The sequence below is a fragment of the Xyrauchen texanus genome, chromosome 26, assembly GCF_025860055.1.
Source record: "Xyrauchen texanus isolate HMW12.3.18 chromosome 26, RBS_HiC_50CHRs, whole genome shotgun sequence".
Classification (NCBI taxonomy): Eukaryota; Metazoa; Chordata; class Actinopteri; order Cypriniformes; family Catostomidae; genus Xyrauchen; species Xyrauchen texanus.
In genome coordinates this window covers 20,184,702-20,201,280 of record NC_068301.1, presented here as the reverse complement: position 1 = coordinate 20,201,280, position 16,579 = coordinate 20,184,702, and the positions used below count along the sequence as shown (strand labels likewise).

Genomic DNA, 16,579 nt, shown 5'->3' with positions numbered 1-16,579 from the left:
CTGATAAAAGGTACTGCAAGCAGGTCTTAATACACCTTTTTTATAGTGCTTTCCCTCAGGTGAGATTGAATGCAGAAACACATACAGTAATAAAGAAAAAGACAAATAGAATTAATGAATTACAACTGAATGTAGACAACCACAGTCTAAAAAGCTTTCTAGAGAGAGAGAGGGAAAAAAAAAGAAGAATCAATCACAATATTGATTCCTGGTCCAGTTTTGCTCCCTGAAACTAAAATATATTTCTTTAAATGTGCATTCCATTTTAGTTTTTTGCTAATTGATAAACTTGTAAACATAAATACATGAATATTGTATCTAAATATTAATCTTAGTGAAAAAGCTGCTTTATTCTTCATCCATGTTGAGATCATATGACCAGTAGAATTGACTTGCCTTTTCTCAATAATTCCCTCAAACTGGACATTATCACTAAATACATTTTTGTTAACTGCGAATAGCACATTTCAATGGCATCGGTAACTGAGAACTTTTACTCTTGTGTGTTGCTGAATCTACACCACTAGGTGAACAATATACTGTAAACAAGATACTTACTGAGTGCACCTTTAAATGATAAGTGAGCTATTTTAGCTGTTAACTGTCTATATTGGCAGTAACCTTCTTAATGCATCATAACTAAAATTGAATCGTGTGATCGGGTTTTGAAAAGTTCATCATCAGCAACTCAGTTAAAGTTTACTAACATGTGGCACAAAATAGCACTTCTCATGAAGCACATGAGAGTCTACATTAACAATTAAGTCTGACACTAGCTTGTTGGCAAACTAACGACTTGATACTCCAAAAAGCACACAAATACAAAGCATGCACCAATTTTCTATTACTATAATTTTTTCTATCAACACGTTTCAGAATTGAGTTATACTTAACATTTCCCTGAAGCTATGTTTTTTCCTTAATTGTTTGGTTTTGGCTTGCTTAATGTGGGCCTAATTTTTAAGGCATGATTTTAAATTATGTTCTTCAGTGAAACTGCTCAGCAAGTTTTAACATTTTCTGTAAGGTTGCTTTGAAACTATGTGTACTGTGAAAGCGCTACATACATATAAAATTACTTGACTCAATTTGAAACAAAGCAAATTGGATTTCTGAAAGCATAGCTGGACCCATCTCCAAAATGTGTATTTGTCAACGGATGCCTACGTCAACTTTTGATCAAAGTTACTTCACAAACACTTTTAATGACAAATTGCTTATGTTTTTCATTTTGTAAGTCACTTTGGATCAAAGCATCTGCTAGATGACTGACTGTAAATGTTTTTTTGTGATCCCATTTGCCACAACAGCAAAAGAAAAATTCCAGGATTACATTTACAAGACTCTCCAAATGAGGAAATAAAAAGAGAGCATGGATAACAACAGTCACAAGATAAAAGAGATCCTAAACTCCCTCAGCAGCTGTATTTGAAACCACAGCACAGCAATAGTGACTAGGGGTCTGTCGAGCGGAGGGGGGGGCGGGGCCAGGCTGGAATGTCGCACGCCCAGTCCCCAATCGGCCTGATGGGGCGCGCGAGGGATAAAGGCAGCCGGTGACAACGGTTTGAGAGAGAGAGAATCACAGGCATGTCCGTCATGTGTGTGTTTATGTTTGTGTGTTTTGGTTTAAGTTTTCATTAAATTATTATTTATATTGACAAGCCGGTTCTCGCCTCCTCCTTGCCCATCTGAATCCCCTTACAGGGTCCATCTCAACTCGCTCCTTAGCTCCCTATGTTGTGAAAAATATAAAGTTGTGAACACGAATTTGGGCACTAGCAAGGGTGCTGATCCAATAAACACTGTGACACTCATGACTCAATTACCTGCGACATGATTACGAGGCGTTTTTATACACAGCTTGTTTATAAAACTAAATAGATGCACACATTGTGTATTAATCAGCATCTTTTTTACAAGAGTAATATGACGAAGAGTAATGTTAAAAGTCCACCAACATTTTAAATCACCATCTCCTTAACTCCTTCATTCACTGTTTCATTATTGTTTTCTGAGCTTAAAATCTTTCTCCCTTCTAACTTTACCCTTTTTTAGTTGTGTTCTTTTTTTACCTCTGCAGTTTATAGAATTAACAATGCATCAAACAAATGCTTCCAAGTGCCTAATGCTCATTGCCCCTGATTGTGCCGTACAGTGTCTGGGCAGCACTGCTCTCACTTGCTCTCTCTGTGAGTAAGATTGGCACACTCTCTTTAGCCGGTGTCAGTGGTGGCAGCAGCCAGCTGCGTGTGGTCCAGCTCATGTGTGACTGTGACTGGCCCCTGGTTTTACTCTCTACTCCCCACATTGCTCATTCCTCAGGGCTATTCTCCATCCCCCAGCATCCCCATCACCTGCCATGCATATCAATCACTTTAATGGGGGTGCTTTCATAGGAAAAACACTCTGCTACAGTAAACTAAAGTGGGTCACAATCCCTCCATTGGTGATACAGACGAGGAGAGGAAAGAAAAGGGAAAAGGTCGAGAGAGTAAGAGAGATATGTACAGTTCATAAAGAGATGGATAGATATATAGAGAGAAATGCATGGAAAACATGCCACAAGCACAGAGAGATCTGAGCAGCTTGTAGGACTCTAGTGGCCTCGCACTTCCATTAAATGACTAAGGGTCAATATAACAAGCTGCAGCACGCTCATTAACCCAGATAGCTAAAAGCCTCATCACAGATGCAGTGCTATGCAAAGATGCAGTGTAGTACCATGCAGAGCTGACACAGATCACATCACTTTGGACTAAAAACATTAGAATAAAATAAATAAGACAAGGATCATAAACAAAAGATAAAACAATTACTTAAGCTCTATCACTATTCATATAAAACAGATAAAGATTAGACACCAGCTAATGCAACAGTTACTTTAATGAGAATAATACTGACAATGGTAGAAAAACTGTACATCAGTACTTAAACATTTACTGTTGGCAAACACTTTTATCCAAAGCATTCGAAATACACATTGTGACGAGGAGCAGGGCGTACCCTTTTCGTGATGGAGCACAGCTGGCACTGAATCAGCTGATCAGCGGGAGAGCAAGATAAGGGGTAGCCGGAGATGCCGGTTCGAGGGAGAGACATACACGCAATGCGGCCGTGCTCCATCATGGCCTGGCCAGACCCTCATCCTCATCACACACATTTTGTAAACTGTCCATGAGTTCCCTGGGAATTAAACCCACACAATTTTCATAGCTAGCTCCAAGCTCTAGAACTGGAGCTAAAAAATAAAATAATAAACACCTGTATAAACTTTACCTGAGAGAAAGCCCAGGAAAGACAAAGCCTGAAAACATTATGCATACCATATTATATTAAACATCTGGTCAGCCATATGCTGGAATACATATACCACCATAAGGTCCTACACAGTATGGAAGTGGATAGCACTTCACGGTCACATCACATGCCACATCAACAGCGCAATGATTCAAAAATGTATGCCGAATCTATTAGAAATATTTACCAAAAAAATAATTACCAAAGAGCACATTGTTGTTGAATATAAACATTTATGGAACAGACAGACCAATGACCGCCAATAGAAAAAAAAAAACAATCACCTGTGAGATCTTTTTTAACATCTCAGTTTTTCCTAAACAACGTGATTAAATTAAGAATAACTTAAACTTTGGCTTTAGTCTCTTGCTTCTCAGATGTTTCTCCTGATATATAAAAAAAAAAAACATGTGTCTCCTATAGAGTTTCAGAAGAGATCTCTCAACACACAAGATATCAAAGTCTGCAATCATAAATGAAATATTTCAACAGGAACTAGAGAACCACAACCAAATTATCTGAGCTACGCTACCTACAATAATTTAAACATCTGTCTCATTTGTGTCTATTTTTTATTTCTCCTATTTTAGGAGGAACATCTGAGGCATAGTTGATACTTTGATTAAACATAACTGAGAACTCCATAAAATATTTTGAGTTGTGAAAGAGCCCCATCTGAGCAATACATTTTCCCATTTGGGTACACATCATTTCTAGTGAGCAACCAAGCACTTTATTCAATGTTATAAATCAATATTCTTAAGTTGTAAGTTGTTAGTTTCAGCTACTAGGCCGCATTAGTCAATTTTTCTCAGAGGTCTCAGACTGTGAGACTATAGGCCCTGCTGCTGTGTTGTAAAGGTAAAATGAATCACTTACCGGTTGTTTAGCTTTCTGCGCTAATACTGCAAAGGTGGACAGCTTGCTGCACAGACATTTGGTGTGGGAGGCTGCTGGTGATGGGAGCGTTTGGCAGCTCTCTGCGTCCCAGTTTTCTTCGCCAGCCTCTCTGTTGATAGGGTATTACGACAACACACACAAAAACACACACAAGGAAAAAGAGCATGAATTAATTGGGTCATTCCATGAGAGAGGACAGGAAGCACAGTAGCCCTTTTTGGGGTTTTCACACTTGAAATTGTTAACTCAGGGTAATTTGTAACCTTTGGTTTACATTATCCTGGGTTCCCTTTCAAATCACTTTGACACTGCATCATTAGGTGAATGTATGGAAGCTCCTCTTGGGAGTACCAATCTTGGATACCCTATAAAATTACAGCAATAAAATTACCTACATATTGGCAGGTATCGCTTCATTATTAGATGCCACACATAATTTTCCTCTTCAAGGTTGCGGGAAAATTTCTTGTGCTCTTGAACCCAAATCAACGCTAATCATAATTTGGATCTGCACACTTTCAGCGAGGGATTAAATTTTTGCTTCATGTGTGTTTCAATGGACAGAGTTTCCTTTAAACACTTACATGTTTGATATTGACTACATTGTGTTGCTTAAAGAGCCTTTTGCTTAATATGTCTTTTTAAAAACAATGTTTTGCAAATGTTTCTACAATCAAATGAAAACTAGTGATATAACACTATGTCTGATGGGCCCGAGCACTGCTTTATAAGTGAAACTTAAGACACTTCACTTTTGACTTGTTTTTATTTTAAAAGCCAAAACCACTTCCCTCTCCACCAGCTATGATCCTTCTTTAGCTTCGGAGGGACCATACGAGGGAGGGGTGCGAGGACGGGATATGGAGCATGGAGATTTTAGGTGGATTTGTCACCGGTTCAAGCTGTGCATGTCTGCTCTGAACATTTATTTGTTTACTGCGAACAATGTTTATTTCCTGGGCTGAGCCTATGCTGACACAGCACTCGCTGAGTTTGATTGTATTCAATGCAAGCGCTTAACACTCAAAATGCTTCACTCTCGACTTGCTTTCTGGAAAGGATGACACCGGTCCCCTCACCTCCCTACGTCTAGCAAGGATAAGATAAGAGCATGGACAGTTTGATGATGATTTGTTGCTGGGTTGAACAGTGCATCTCTCCTCTTCTCCATCTCAAACGGCTATGCCAATTTTGTAGCCCGTGGAGATTTGCGGCTCGCTCAAGCGCACTGCTATCGTTCACATTCGGTGATGATGATGATGATGATGATGTCAGGGATATTTTTGTCCTTGTTGTTTTAATTAGTGAGACGTGTATGTGCTCTGGTGAGGCACTTACTGTAATTTCCCCCCACAGGCAGCAAAAATTGACAAGGCAAACTTTTAGACTGTCTCTGGCGCTACCGCCTTTGTGTTGCTTTTAAAATGTGCCACGCCATGAATTGGCGCTCCGGCCACTGAGGTCTCTGCCCAGGAAATTTAGGTCTATGGGCGGCCCTGTGTCTGGGGCCTTTTTTTTATCTCTTAAATGTTTGTTTCCCTGAAAGGAGGGAACAAGACCTGCATAGCTTTGCAGCACTATTGATTTCTTTCTGTTAAGGGAGCGATTGATATACTCTTTAGTCAAAAGATTCTGATGATGTGGCATTGTGCCCCAGCTTATATGCAAGAGATACGTGTGCAAAGGGGCGGAGCAACAAGTGCCAACTGCCAATATGTCATTGTCTTAAATGTATAATGTTTCAGAAACCGGTAGTTTGGAGAGGAGCTCCCACTGTAACAGCTACTGATCCACTATCTCTTTTCCTCCTTTCAGTAAACTAATGGTACATCAGTAGCCAATATGTTATCTTGTTCCATGATAATATGTTATCTCTGTTCACACTTTACCTTGGGTTAGTAAGTGCATTTGTAAACCCTGGAATAGCATTCTTATATGCATATTTATGATATTTATAACATTGATTGGACAAATACATACAGCAAGCAACAAGCATGCAACCTATTTTTAATAACTGCCTGTGCATCTGTGGAAATAGATAGATCTGCTCTGGTTACTGTTTACTGTTTGATGTTTTAAATTGCTTCTCTGAAACCAAACCTAGCGTGAAAAGTTTCTGTGACTGTACAAAGCACATGAATATATAGTAAGGTAAGCACTGAACCAGTTAATGATTGGTTGTCTGTTGCTAAACAACTCAACATTACATTCATGCATCATTTTGTCTCAACATTTCGGGGTGAACCTCACTATGGAGCAGGGTTTCATAACCCAAGGTTAAAAGCAGCACTCACCACTTTTTAGAATTGCAAGTAGTATTAAACGTTCCTGGAAACATGGTAAAAACTGGCCTTTTCCCTGGGGTTTAAAAATGCATTAACCTAGGGTTAACCAAGTCGAGCCATTTTGAGAGCAGTGAATCACTCTGTACCATGAGAACCATGTACTCCTAGGTGATGACAATAACACTCTAAATGCTCTTAGTCACAATGGCCCTCAGGACCAATGAATGACTTGGTTTTAAAATCACCTGTCCTCCCTACCTATTTAATCTGTCAGTGAATATCTGCTTCTCATACACACATACCTTCCATCACCCTCTTACTGAAAGAGTCCTCTTGTCCAGCAGATGCTCATCAATTCCCATCATTTACCTTTCAGAATAATTCTGTCCATATTTGGACAGTAATTATAATCATGTGATAATCATGTTCAATCCCCACTTTCATTCACCTCCTTCATTCATACATTTGCATTCATACATTATTCTATTCACTCGTTTTCTGTGTCAGGCATAGCTTAGCCTGTCGTCTCCATGGCTAATGAGTTTAAAGGCCACTAATGAAATGTTTGATGATTGAAACAATTTGTGCAAACATTCAAGGCTTTTCACAGGACTAATTACTAATCTTGCCACTGTTGGTTTGCCACTATCCCCACTGTCATGCCGGCAGAAATATTGAATTTGGTAACCATTTTAGATCTTATAATCTATGTAGAATCCACCAACAAACATTTGCAGACTTAGTAATGTGGAGTGGTGCTTGCTGCCATGATGTTAGAGTGTTCTGGCTGGTTGCTAGTTGGACATTTACTGGCCTGAGGCAAAAGAGCCCACCCCTAAGTCTATATGATATTTTGATTCATAGATGTGTGAAGGGCCCTTTTCAATGCAAGTCTATTTCACTCATTGTATTGCCTTTTGGAAAAAAAGAAACAAAAGGGTCTTATTGCTTAGAAAAGTGATAGCGCACCTCTCCTCTAAAAGTGAAACAATTTGAAATATCACAGACATATGACACTTATTCTTCACAGAACTATGCAAATTAATAATAAGGATGCTTCAATCAATACGTTTTTACAAATACAAACCCCCGCAGACCTCCCGTTCCCCAGCATGCTTGTTGGCCCCCGTCGAGCTCCGAGATGAGACCAGCTTGCCTCATGGCCAGCTTAACGTCGCTTTCGGAGCCCGCAAGCAGGATGAGTCCTCGATCGCTATATAGTTGAGCGCGCTGGCAATGTCGCACGCAGATGACTCGACTGGGCTGCCACCTTCGGGTCTGCCCGTCCAGTCTAAGGCCGACGCAGAGCTGATGCTTACCCGGGCTGCTGCGAGTGTCGGGTTGGACTGGAACCCTCCACCCTCCCTTGAGTCCTCATGGCTAGATGACTGGTTCCTGGATTCAGGGCGCCGCTCACAGGCGCGAACTAATGGGGTCTAATGGGGGAGGACACCTTTTTCTGCCCGAACCCGACTTCCCAATTCATCCACTCTCACTACCCTCGATGGCGGCTGGAATGGCCTCCGCTCTGCATGCCATGGCCTCCTGCCACCAGGCCAAGGCACTGAAAGAGCTGCATGTAGGTAGTCCTAATCCCGATGAGATGCAGGAGCTGCGTTAGGAAAACGACCTTGCCTTCAGGGCCATGAAGGTTACGGCGCGAGCAATAGGGCAGGCAATGTCCACCTTGGATAGGGGCGCCATCTATGTCTGGATCTGGTCGACAGGACGGACGCTGACAAGGTTCACTTTCTCAACGCGTCCATCTCCCAGATCGGCCTATTCGGCGACACCACCTAGGACTTTGCCCAGCAGTTCTCAGCAGCGAAGAAGCAGACTGAGGAGATACAACATATCTTGCACAGCACAAGATTCCATAAACCGTCTGCTCGCCGAGGGCATCCCCCTGCTGCAGTAAAAGCAGGCAGCTCCGCCACAGCACAAGCCCAGTCCTTGGCCCTAGCATAGAGCCCCCCACAGGAAACGGATGCCGTGGCACTAGAACCCCGAGGAAGGTTCCTAAGACCCCTGAGATGGACGACCCAAGAGCGAGACGTCCGCCGGAACCCTGGAGCTAGTATCCAGACCACTCTGTCCCACGCTGGAGGGCCGGGAGGTAAATCTTGTGTTCCCCTTTGTTTTTTCTTCGCCGTACCCTGAACGGGCTGAGGTACCCACAATTTCAAAGAGCAGTTTACTCACTCCAGTCTCACAGCCGGTGTTTATGACCTGCATTATCATGGCAACCGGACACTGAGCACCTGCGGCCTGGATGCCACAAAAGCGGGCAACCTGCCTTCACATGCCCTGCCACACCACACCCACAGCCAGGTGGTTGTGATGAGATATGAGGACGGTCAAAAAGCCCTCCCCCCCTTCGCCGACCCCCCCGACACCAGGTATATGGACCAAGGTAAGTGCTTCAAGATTTCCCTCAGCACAGCCACCTCGGGATAAAGCAAGTCTGATCCATCCTATTTGCAAGCAAGCTGCTGCAAGCATAATAGCAGGTGCATCAGTCTACATGTAATCTCTCCCAATGCCCCACAAGACATCATGTAGTTCCCCACACCCCTGAGGGGGGTAGCGACCTAACTAGCATGGGATCAGGCCACGCCAGCCTCTGCCTTTTCTCTCTATGTTTTCTCTCTACAGAGTATTAGATTTGGCTGGGACCATCTAACACTATTACATGCATGTATGTAGATGGGGATGGTGTTCTTTTCCTTTCCTATACATTCAGGGGGAAAAGACCTCACGGAAACCATATCCTGCCCAAAGGGGAGTTAAACTGTGGCAATACAACACGTGGGCTCATCGGACGCACATGGAAGAGGCGTGGTGGTAGGTCCTGCCTTGAAGGGGAGGAGCTCAACAAACACAGCGACCGGGGCAGAGAAAGCGTGGGAAAGAAGTGGGTCTACTGACAGGGAGACTGTATCGCAGAAATATATCACAGGGGTTTACCGGAGTAGTCGGCCCCTGTGACATACCAGGCATTGGAGAGAGAGTTATGGGCAGCTGCCCGACACCTGTGTGTGTGTCTTTGTCTTTTTGCTTAAGTTATTAAGGGGTTATTAAGTTATTATTAAAAAAAATATTTATATTGTTAATCCGGTTCTCGCCTCCTCCTTTCCATTGAACTGTGTTACAGTAATATACAAGAAATGTATGAATCAGAATCTGAGCGACTTGTCTGTAGAAAAAGAACAAATTTAAAAGATTTGAATTGCTAAGAATCAAAATACAAATTATTACACTGCACCAACTGAAGTATTCTGTAGAGAATCTGTGTGAAAGAAAGTAGGACTAAAAGAGGCACTAAAATATTACAGCCTGGCACATTTATTATTTTTATTCTGGTCATTTTATTTAGTGGAGTAAAGGGAGCTGGTATATTAGATGAGCAATAATATTTTAGTGTGGAAAGGTCTAGTCTTGCGGCATTAGTGGAGCTAAAATACAGTTTCAGTGCATTTTTACAAGAATATAATTTGCCTAGATTAACTAGAAAAGGGCTATGCAAATAACTACTCCTTTCTTAAATAATGAACAGTATTCATTATTATTGTATGTTCCCTAAAAAAAAAGGTAAATGGTGTTTAATAAAACATTTTTGTGATTCCTCTCACTAGTATTCATTCAAGACACAATGACTGAGTTGTAGTGGCAAAAACATTCTCAAACTGCACAAAAGCAACACAAACACATCTGCATCTCTCATAAACATGCACTTACATTTCTTCAACACATATGCTTCCACAGAAAGCACTTAATAAATAAAAATCCACCTAATGCAATATAAGTGCAATCTTTCTCTTGCCTTGATCTGCAGATTGACACTTCAGAGGCAGCTGATCAGAGCTGACTCCCAATCAAAGTCTCTCAGATGACAACACAGACAAAAATGAGCTGACAGACACATAAATAGAATTCTGGCTATTTCTAGTTAGTCGAGGATCAAGCAGAGAGCAGCAGGTGCAAAGCTCTTGGGGATATTAATCAACAGAAGCTGAGTAAGATAAGAGATGGGAGGGTTAATGAAAGAGTATCTGAAACATTGTTTGGCAGGTGAGGCAGGTACATTGCTTAGATCAGAACAAATCCAATTACTGAGCTCTCAGAAAGAGACAGTTACGTTGGCCAGACAACATAATTTACAGTCCTTCGGGACATTATCTATCTTTTACATAATGCTATCCCTGTTGAAAAGATCTGGTCATCACGCCATACTGGTGTGTTGGTACCCAATTCTAAGTATTCCATGTCTTTTGAAAGCCAATAAATTTGTGTGAGGAACAGACTAAAATTTAAGTAATTATTAATTGAAAATTATATTTCTGCTGATGCTCTCAAAAAAACATTTTCCACTCAGAACATTCAAACTGGCATGTAATATACACTCACTTGACACTTTATTAGGAACATTTAGGTCCTAATAATATGCACAAAGTAATTTTCTGCTGTTTTTGTAGCCCATCTGCCTCAAGGTTCGATGTGTTGTGCATTCTGAGATGCTATTCTGCTCACTACAATTTTACAGAGTGGTTATCTGGACATTCTCCATTGAACTCTCTTATCAACAAGGTAATTCCATCCACAGAACCGCCTCTCAATATATATTATTTTTTTTTTTAAACCATTCTGAGTAAACTCTAGAGACTGTTTTGCGTTAAAATCAGCAGTTACAGAAATACTTAAACCAACTCATCTGGCACCAAAAATCATGCCACAGTCAAAATCACTGAGAACACATTTTTCCCCATTCTGATGGTTGATGTGAACATTAACTGACACTCCTGACCCGTATCTGCTTGGTTTTATGCATTGCACTGCTGCCACATGATTGGGTGATTAGATAACCAAATTAGTAGGTGTACAGGTCTTAATAAAGTGCTAAGTGATGTAGATGATGTACTGGCTGTTCGACTAGTTGACACATTCAATCTGGTTAAAACGATGATTAAAATGATGTGCTATGGTTTATGTTTTATATATATTTTTTTTTATCTATAACAGGACATCTTTTGAAATTATACATCCATCCAACCTCTGGGTCATATACATAAACACTGACCTGCTGAGTGCTGTTGATTACATTGACAAACCATTTTTGAAACTGAATATAAACACGAATTAGATTTCAGAGCTTGGGCAGTTGGGACAATTATTACTGAATAATGACTGAAATTTCATCGTGTACCTCATAAAGCTATCGTATTGCTTTAGAAGGTTTGGAATATAGCACATGAGCAAGATTTAATCTGTTGTATGATGTTTTTGGTGCTTTTTGGAGCTTGACAGATGTGGTCACTATGAATGTGTATGGAAAGCATTGTGAGAAGATTCTTTAGAAGCTCTTTTTTAATTCATGGAAAAATTAGTTTGCAATGGCGGAATGGAAGAAATGTTTATAATTACCATAATTTTCATTTTTAAGGGAACTATTCCTTTAATGCACTCATTTGCATAGGTCTAAAACAACCTTATGCTTGTTGAAAACTGGAATTCATTCCAATGGGTAACCTTATTAGCCATATCTGCTTCAAATTTGTATTTGTATAGCGCCTTTCACAAAACACATTGTTTCAAAGCAGCTTTACAGAAAATCATGCATTAACAGAAAATTAAACCATAATATCAATAAATTCTTAAAGTGATCATTGTGTAGATTAAATACGATTATGAAGTGTGTTTTTTGTCACTTTATACCTGGTTGCTACCTCAATAACTGCTATGTGCATAGAACATAGTCTCATAGTATGTTAGTATGTTATGTTTACACTTGGCATTTTTAGAATCTCATCTTTTTGCACTACGGTCGGCGCTGCAATGTCTCTTACTGTGCCTATTGTCCTGTTAATGTTTAGTAATTTATTGTACTGTCCCGTACTTTTTGCACATGTTTGTGTCACAATCCCCTGTTGTCTGCCCTGTGTTTCTCACTTGTCATCTGTCCCGGACTACGCTTCCCATAATTCCCTGCCCTCATCACTGCCAGCTTGATTGTTTTCACCTATGTGTGTCAGGGATCAATCAGGTTCATTCATACCCACTGCACAAGGATCACAATCACCTGAGTATTAACCACCTGCACCTGTCATCTAATCCAGCACCACTGAGCACTACAAAAGAGCACACTTCTCATCCAGTCTCCGTCGAACCTTGAACTAGGAACCAACCTGCTAACTCTCTCTCTCTGTGATTCCCAGACTTGTGTACTCATCAGTTCCAGTGTGACTCCACAGTATTCCAGCAAAAGGACTTACCTGCTGCTTCTTTCCCTAGACCCCACGCTTCCTCCTCGATTCTCCCCGATTCTCCTGTGATCCTTCCCTGTGTTTCCTGGTTGGCACATCCTTGCTATATCCAAGCAGATCTCTACAACATTTCATCCCACGATCATTCCTCTGCAAATCATATCCTGCATCTGTCCGTTTCATCTGATGCTCACCTGCCATTCAACTATTAAAGCTTTCTGAATCCTATTTACCTTGTTGTCCTCGTGTATATCCTGACAATGTGTCATTATCCTTGTGTATTTAAACCCCATTGTTTTATCATTTGGTGTCAGTTGTTAAATGTAATGTTTGTCCTTGACTGTGTTTGTCCCTCCGTGGATGTTTCTCGTGTTTATAGTTTGGTTTTCCCCTCGTGGATGTTTCATTTGTTCCCTGTGTTTTCAGTTATCCTGTTCATCTTTTGTTTTTTCATTAAAACTGCATATAGATCCTCACTCCTCGTCTGCCTTCGTTACAGTTTGCACGTGCACTTTATATAGGTATATTTTTTAGTCTGTGTAGACTCATGTCGATCTGTGTTTGTCCTATGTTGTTTTATGTAGCACCATGGTCCTGGAGGAACGTTGTCGCGTTTCACTGTGTATTGTACTAACTGTATATGGTTGAACGACAATAAAAACCACTTGACTTGTATAAAAATAAGCAATTAAATAATATTTTTATTTAGATAATAATTATATTTAGCAATATAATAATTGTAATTAGCAACTCAAACACAAGTGCACTGTGTAAATATTCTGAAATATCGCAAAGTACAGCAGAGTTTCTGCTAAGAAATGTTAGTGCTGGTCAATGAGTCCAGGAATTATAAAGTTCACTGGACAAATTATTATTTTGCACTGTAATGCAATGGACTATGCATAATATGCAATATACTAATGACACAATCAAGTTAAATGAACAATAAACTGATTTTCCATAAAAACAAATCATACAATACAATAAAACAAATAAAAACAGCAGTCATGGAATTAGCGTCTAATTAAAAAAAAAAAAAACGTAAAAATAGTCAAAACAAAAACAGAGGGCAAAGCAAAAAGCTAAATTGCAATTTGTCACGTATCTTTTCAATCACAAAAATATAATAAAATAAAAAAATGTAGGTTATGTCACATGATTTTTCACCTTGGCTTATTTCTTTCTCTTTATTGTTATGACTATTTTCCATAGAACAGAAGCCAACGTGAGTTTAAATGTGTGCACATTTCTCTACAAATTGAGATGCACATAATCCTGGAGTCCTTCTCCTCCAGAAGACGGTAACACAACACAAGTGAGAAGTGAGAAGATTCTCAATGCAGGCATGCTGAAATGGAAATAATGCAGTCTGCTTTTGCCATTGTGAGGTATACAACCTGCTGTAGTCCCAGATAAGGACTTTGCAAACTGTTGGGTAAGTTTAAACCTCCATGGCAGCAAAGTGCTGTTATCATTGGGACGGCATCATGCTGTACACTTGTGGTATCAACTAAAGGGGTTGCTCTTCAAGTTAATATTTTCACCGGACATTGTGTCCAACAGTATTTTTAATTTGTTGGACACTGGGATATTTTTAAGGGGCATTCAGTAGTTCTCTAGCTAGCGTTAGCATTGCTCCTCTTTGTGTACTTTAAGTTCCAATGTTACAGTGGTGTTAGACGCTGTACTGCCATCTATCGACGTGGATCAGCATGATCATCTCTGCTACCCTGTCAGCTCTGGAATATCATTTGTATCTGGAAAATGTCTGAGTTTGAAGTAAGTTATTTATTAATACTATAATAGAATTGCTTTGCCTAAAAACAGACATCAGAAATCAAATCAACATGCTTCTACAATTAAGGAAAGATTATTATTGTCCCTCGTATCAATAATATTTGGAGACTGTCTATGCTTCACGTTATATCTAAAGACAGTTATTACCTTTATTAGAGAACTGTTTAGCGTAAAATAAACCTCAATTATCTAGCGACACAGAATGTCAAGGTAAAGGAAATATTACAATTGTTTTTGATTATCACATTTAGGATGTCCATGAATACTGTTTTTGATTAACTCGTTTTTGTTTCCAAGCAACCAAAGTCACGGTTTACACAAAATCTACAACAATCGCTATGGGAAGATACTTTGCACTAAGCAAATGAAGATGTAGATGCCTTACTGTTACCAATGTTTACTCTAGTTTTTTGCCTTTGCCGGTCTTTCTGTCTTCTTGCTTTAGACATTTTTTTGCTTCTTTCAAATTTTACTGAATCTCCTATTATCTCCACTGCTAATGCACGATATTAAGCATGTTCCATTGTGTTCTATTAGTTCTATTAGTTCTTCGCATCACCAAACAACAACACTGTGTGCTAAGTAAGCATAGCCAAGCATATCTACATAGGCAACAGCCAATGAGCACAAGGATTCACTTCTTCCATGTTTAGTGAAACAGCGGGTCATGGGATTTCAACATGGTGAAACACGTTGAAGGGAGTGACCCGTACCATGTAGAATAAAACACTTTTTATAGAAAAACTATTATGAGTACACTCTTCATCTCATGTGAGTGTAGACCAGTCGGATCAAATTTTACAAAAACACAATTAATTTGTTAATGTGTAAAACATTTTAAATTGGCTCCAAACTACTGAATGCGCATTTAATGGTCACAATGTGCATTCAGTATTTAGTATTTAGTTTCTCCTGTTTCAGGTATTTTTTCTCATGCAATTATTAGTAGTTATTATTCATAGTAGTCCCCTGCCATCAGCTTTTAATGCAGTCAGTGTCTGGCAGCTTTCTCTCTTATACGTATTCTGTCGTGCACACACAAAATAGGGCAAAAAGTCTAACATATGGAAAATGAAATTCCATAGCAGTAATTTCTCGCCCTTTGGTATGCAAGTACAGCTCCATTATTTAATTAGCACATGCTGTGATAGGTTTAATGAACCAACAGAGTGCACCAGTTGGCCGTTGCTTCCTCAATGGCCTGTGTTTGTGTTATCTGATTAAATGACTGGATTAACAGTGACATTAGTCTTGGGCGGACCAGATTACAGAATAGAATAAATTGACTTTGTGTCTTTTTGTTTTTAATATGCACTACAAATGAAATCACTCAAAAAGACGGATTAAAACATGAGATAAAAACTGGCAAGTGCTATCAAGCTGTGGTGGATAAAAGGAGCCATCGTCTTGACAAAGGGTGGCGGTTAAGTTGGTGTCGGAGTGTCTAGCATGAAGGCTGAAAATATGCCCCAAACAAACAAATTAAATGTGAATGTTGAGTGCTAATCCATGCGAGAAACAGTTTTATTTCAGGGAGGCAGTTAATTATAATCTGGTTATAAACACATGCATTATGAGCTAAATATCTCTATGATTATAGTGAAAGTGAGAAGAATTATGGGAGTTAAAAAAAAAAGCTACTTTTAATTCATTTTTTTTTTTCCACATAAATAAAACAATTTATATGCAATTGCAATACAAAGGACCCGGGTACAAGTCCTTAAGTCAATACATTGATTTTCTGTGCAACAATGCTGAATCATCAGTATTCCATATGCGTGTACACATACATATCATACATGCTATTTGTTATTCCAGATGGCACTGTTGTTTCAGTGATGGAATTGATTTAAATTTGACATTGCTATTTGATGAAGAAACAACATGGAAGTAAACTATAGCAAGTACAACACATGCACAGTATAATATGACTATTATTGTTTGAGCGTCTTACTGCATTTAAGTAAGTTACTTAATCTATTCAGACTCAATAAGTGCCTGAGAAAATATTTGAAAGAGAAATCACTAATCAATTTT

The 16,579-nt window shown here is 39.6% G+C and overlaps 1 protein-coding gene across 1 annotated transcript in view; it reads right to left on the bottom strand.

The window, feature by feature from the left end:
• Nucleotides 1-16,579, bottom strand: part of LOC127620361 (adhesion G protein-coupled receptor B2-like) — a 449,688-nt gene that overhangs the window by 83,976 nt on the left and 349,133 nt on the right. Inside the window, exon 17 of the mRNA XM_052093573.1 lies at nt 4,180-4,309. Within this exon, the coding sequence (XP_051949533.1) occupies nt 4,180-4,309 (130 nt within the window). The remainder of the gene's footprint in view (nt 1-4,179; nt 4,310-16,579) is intronic.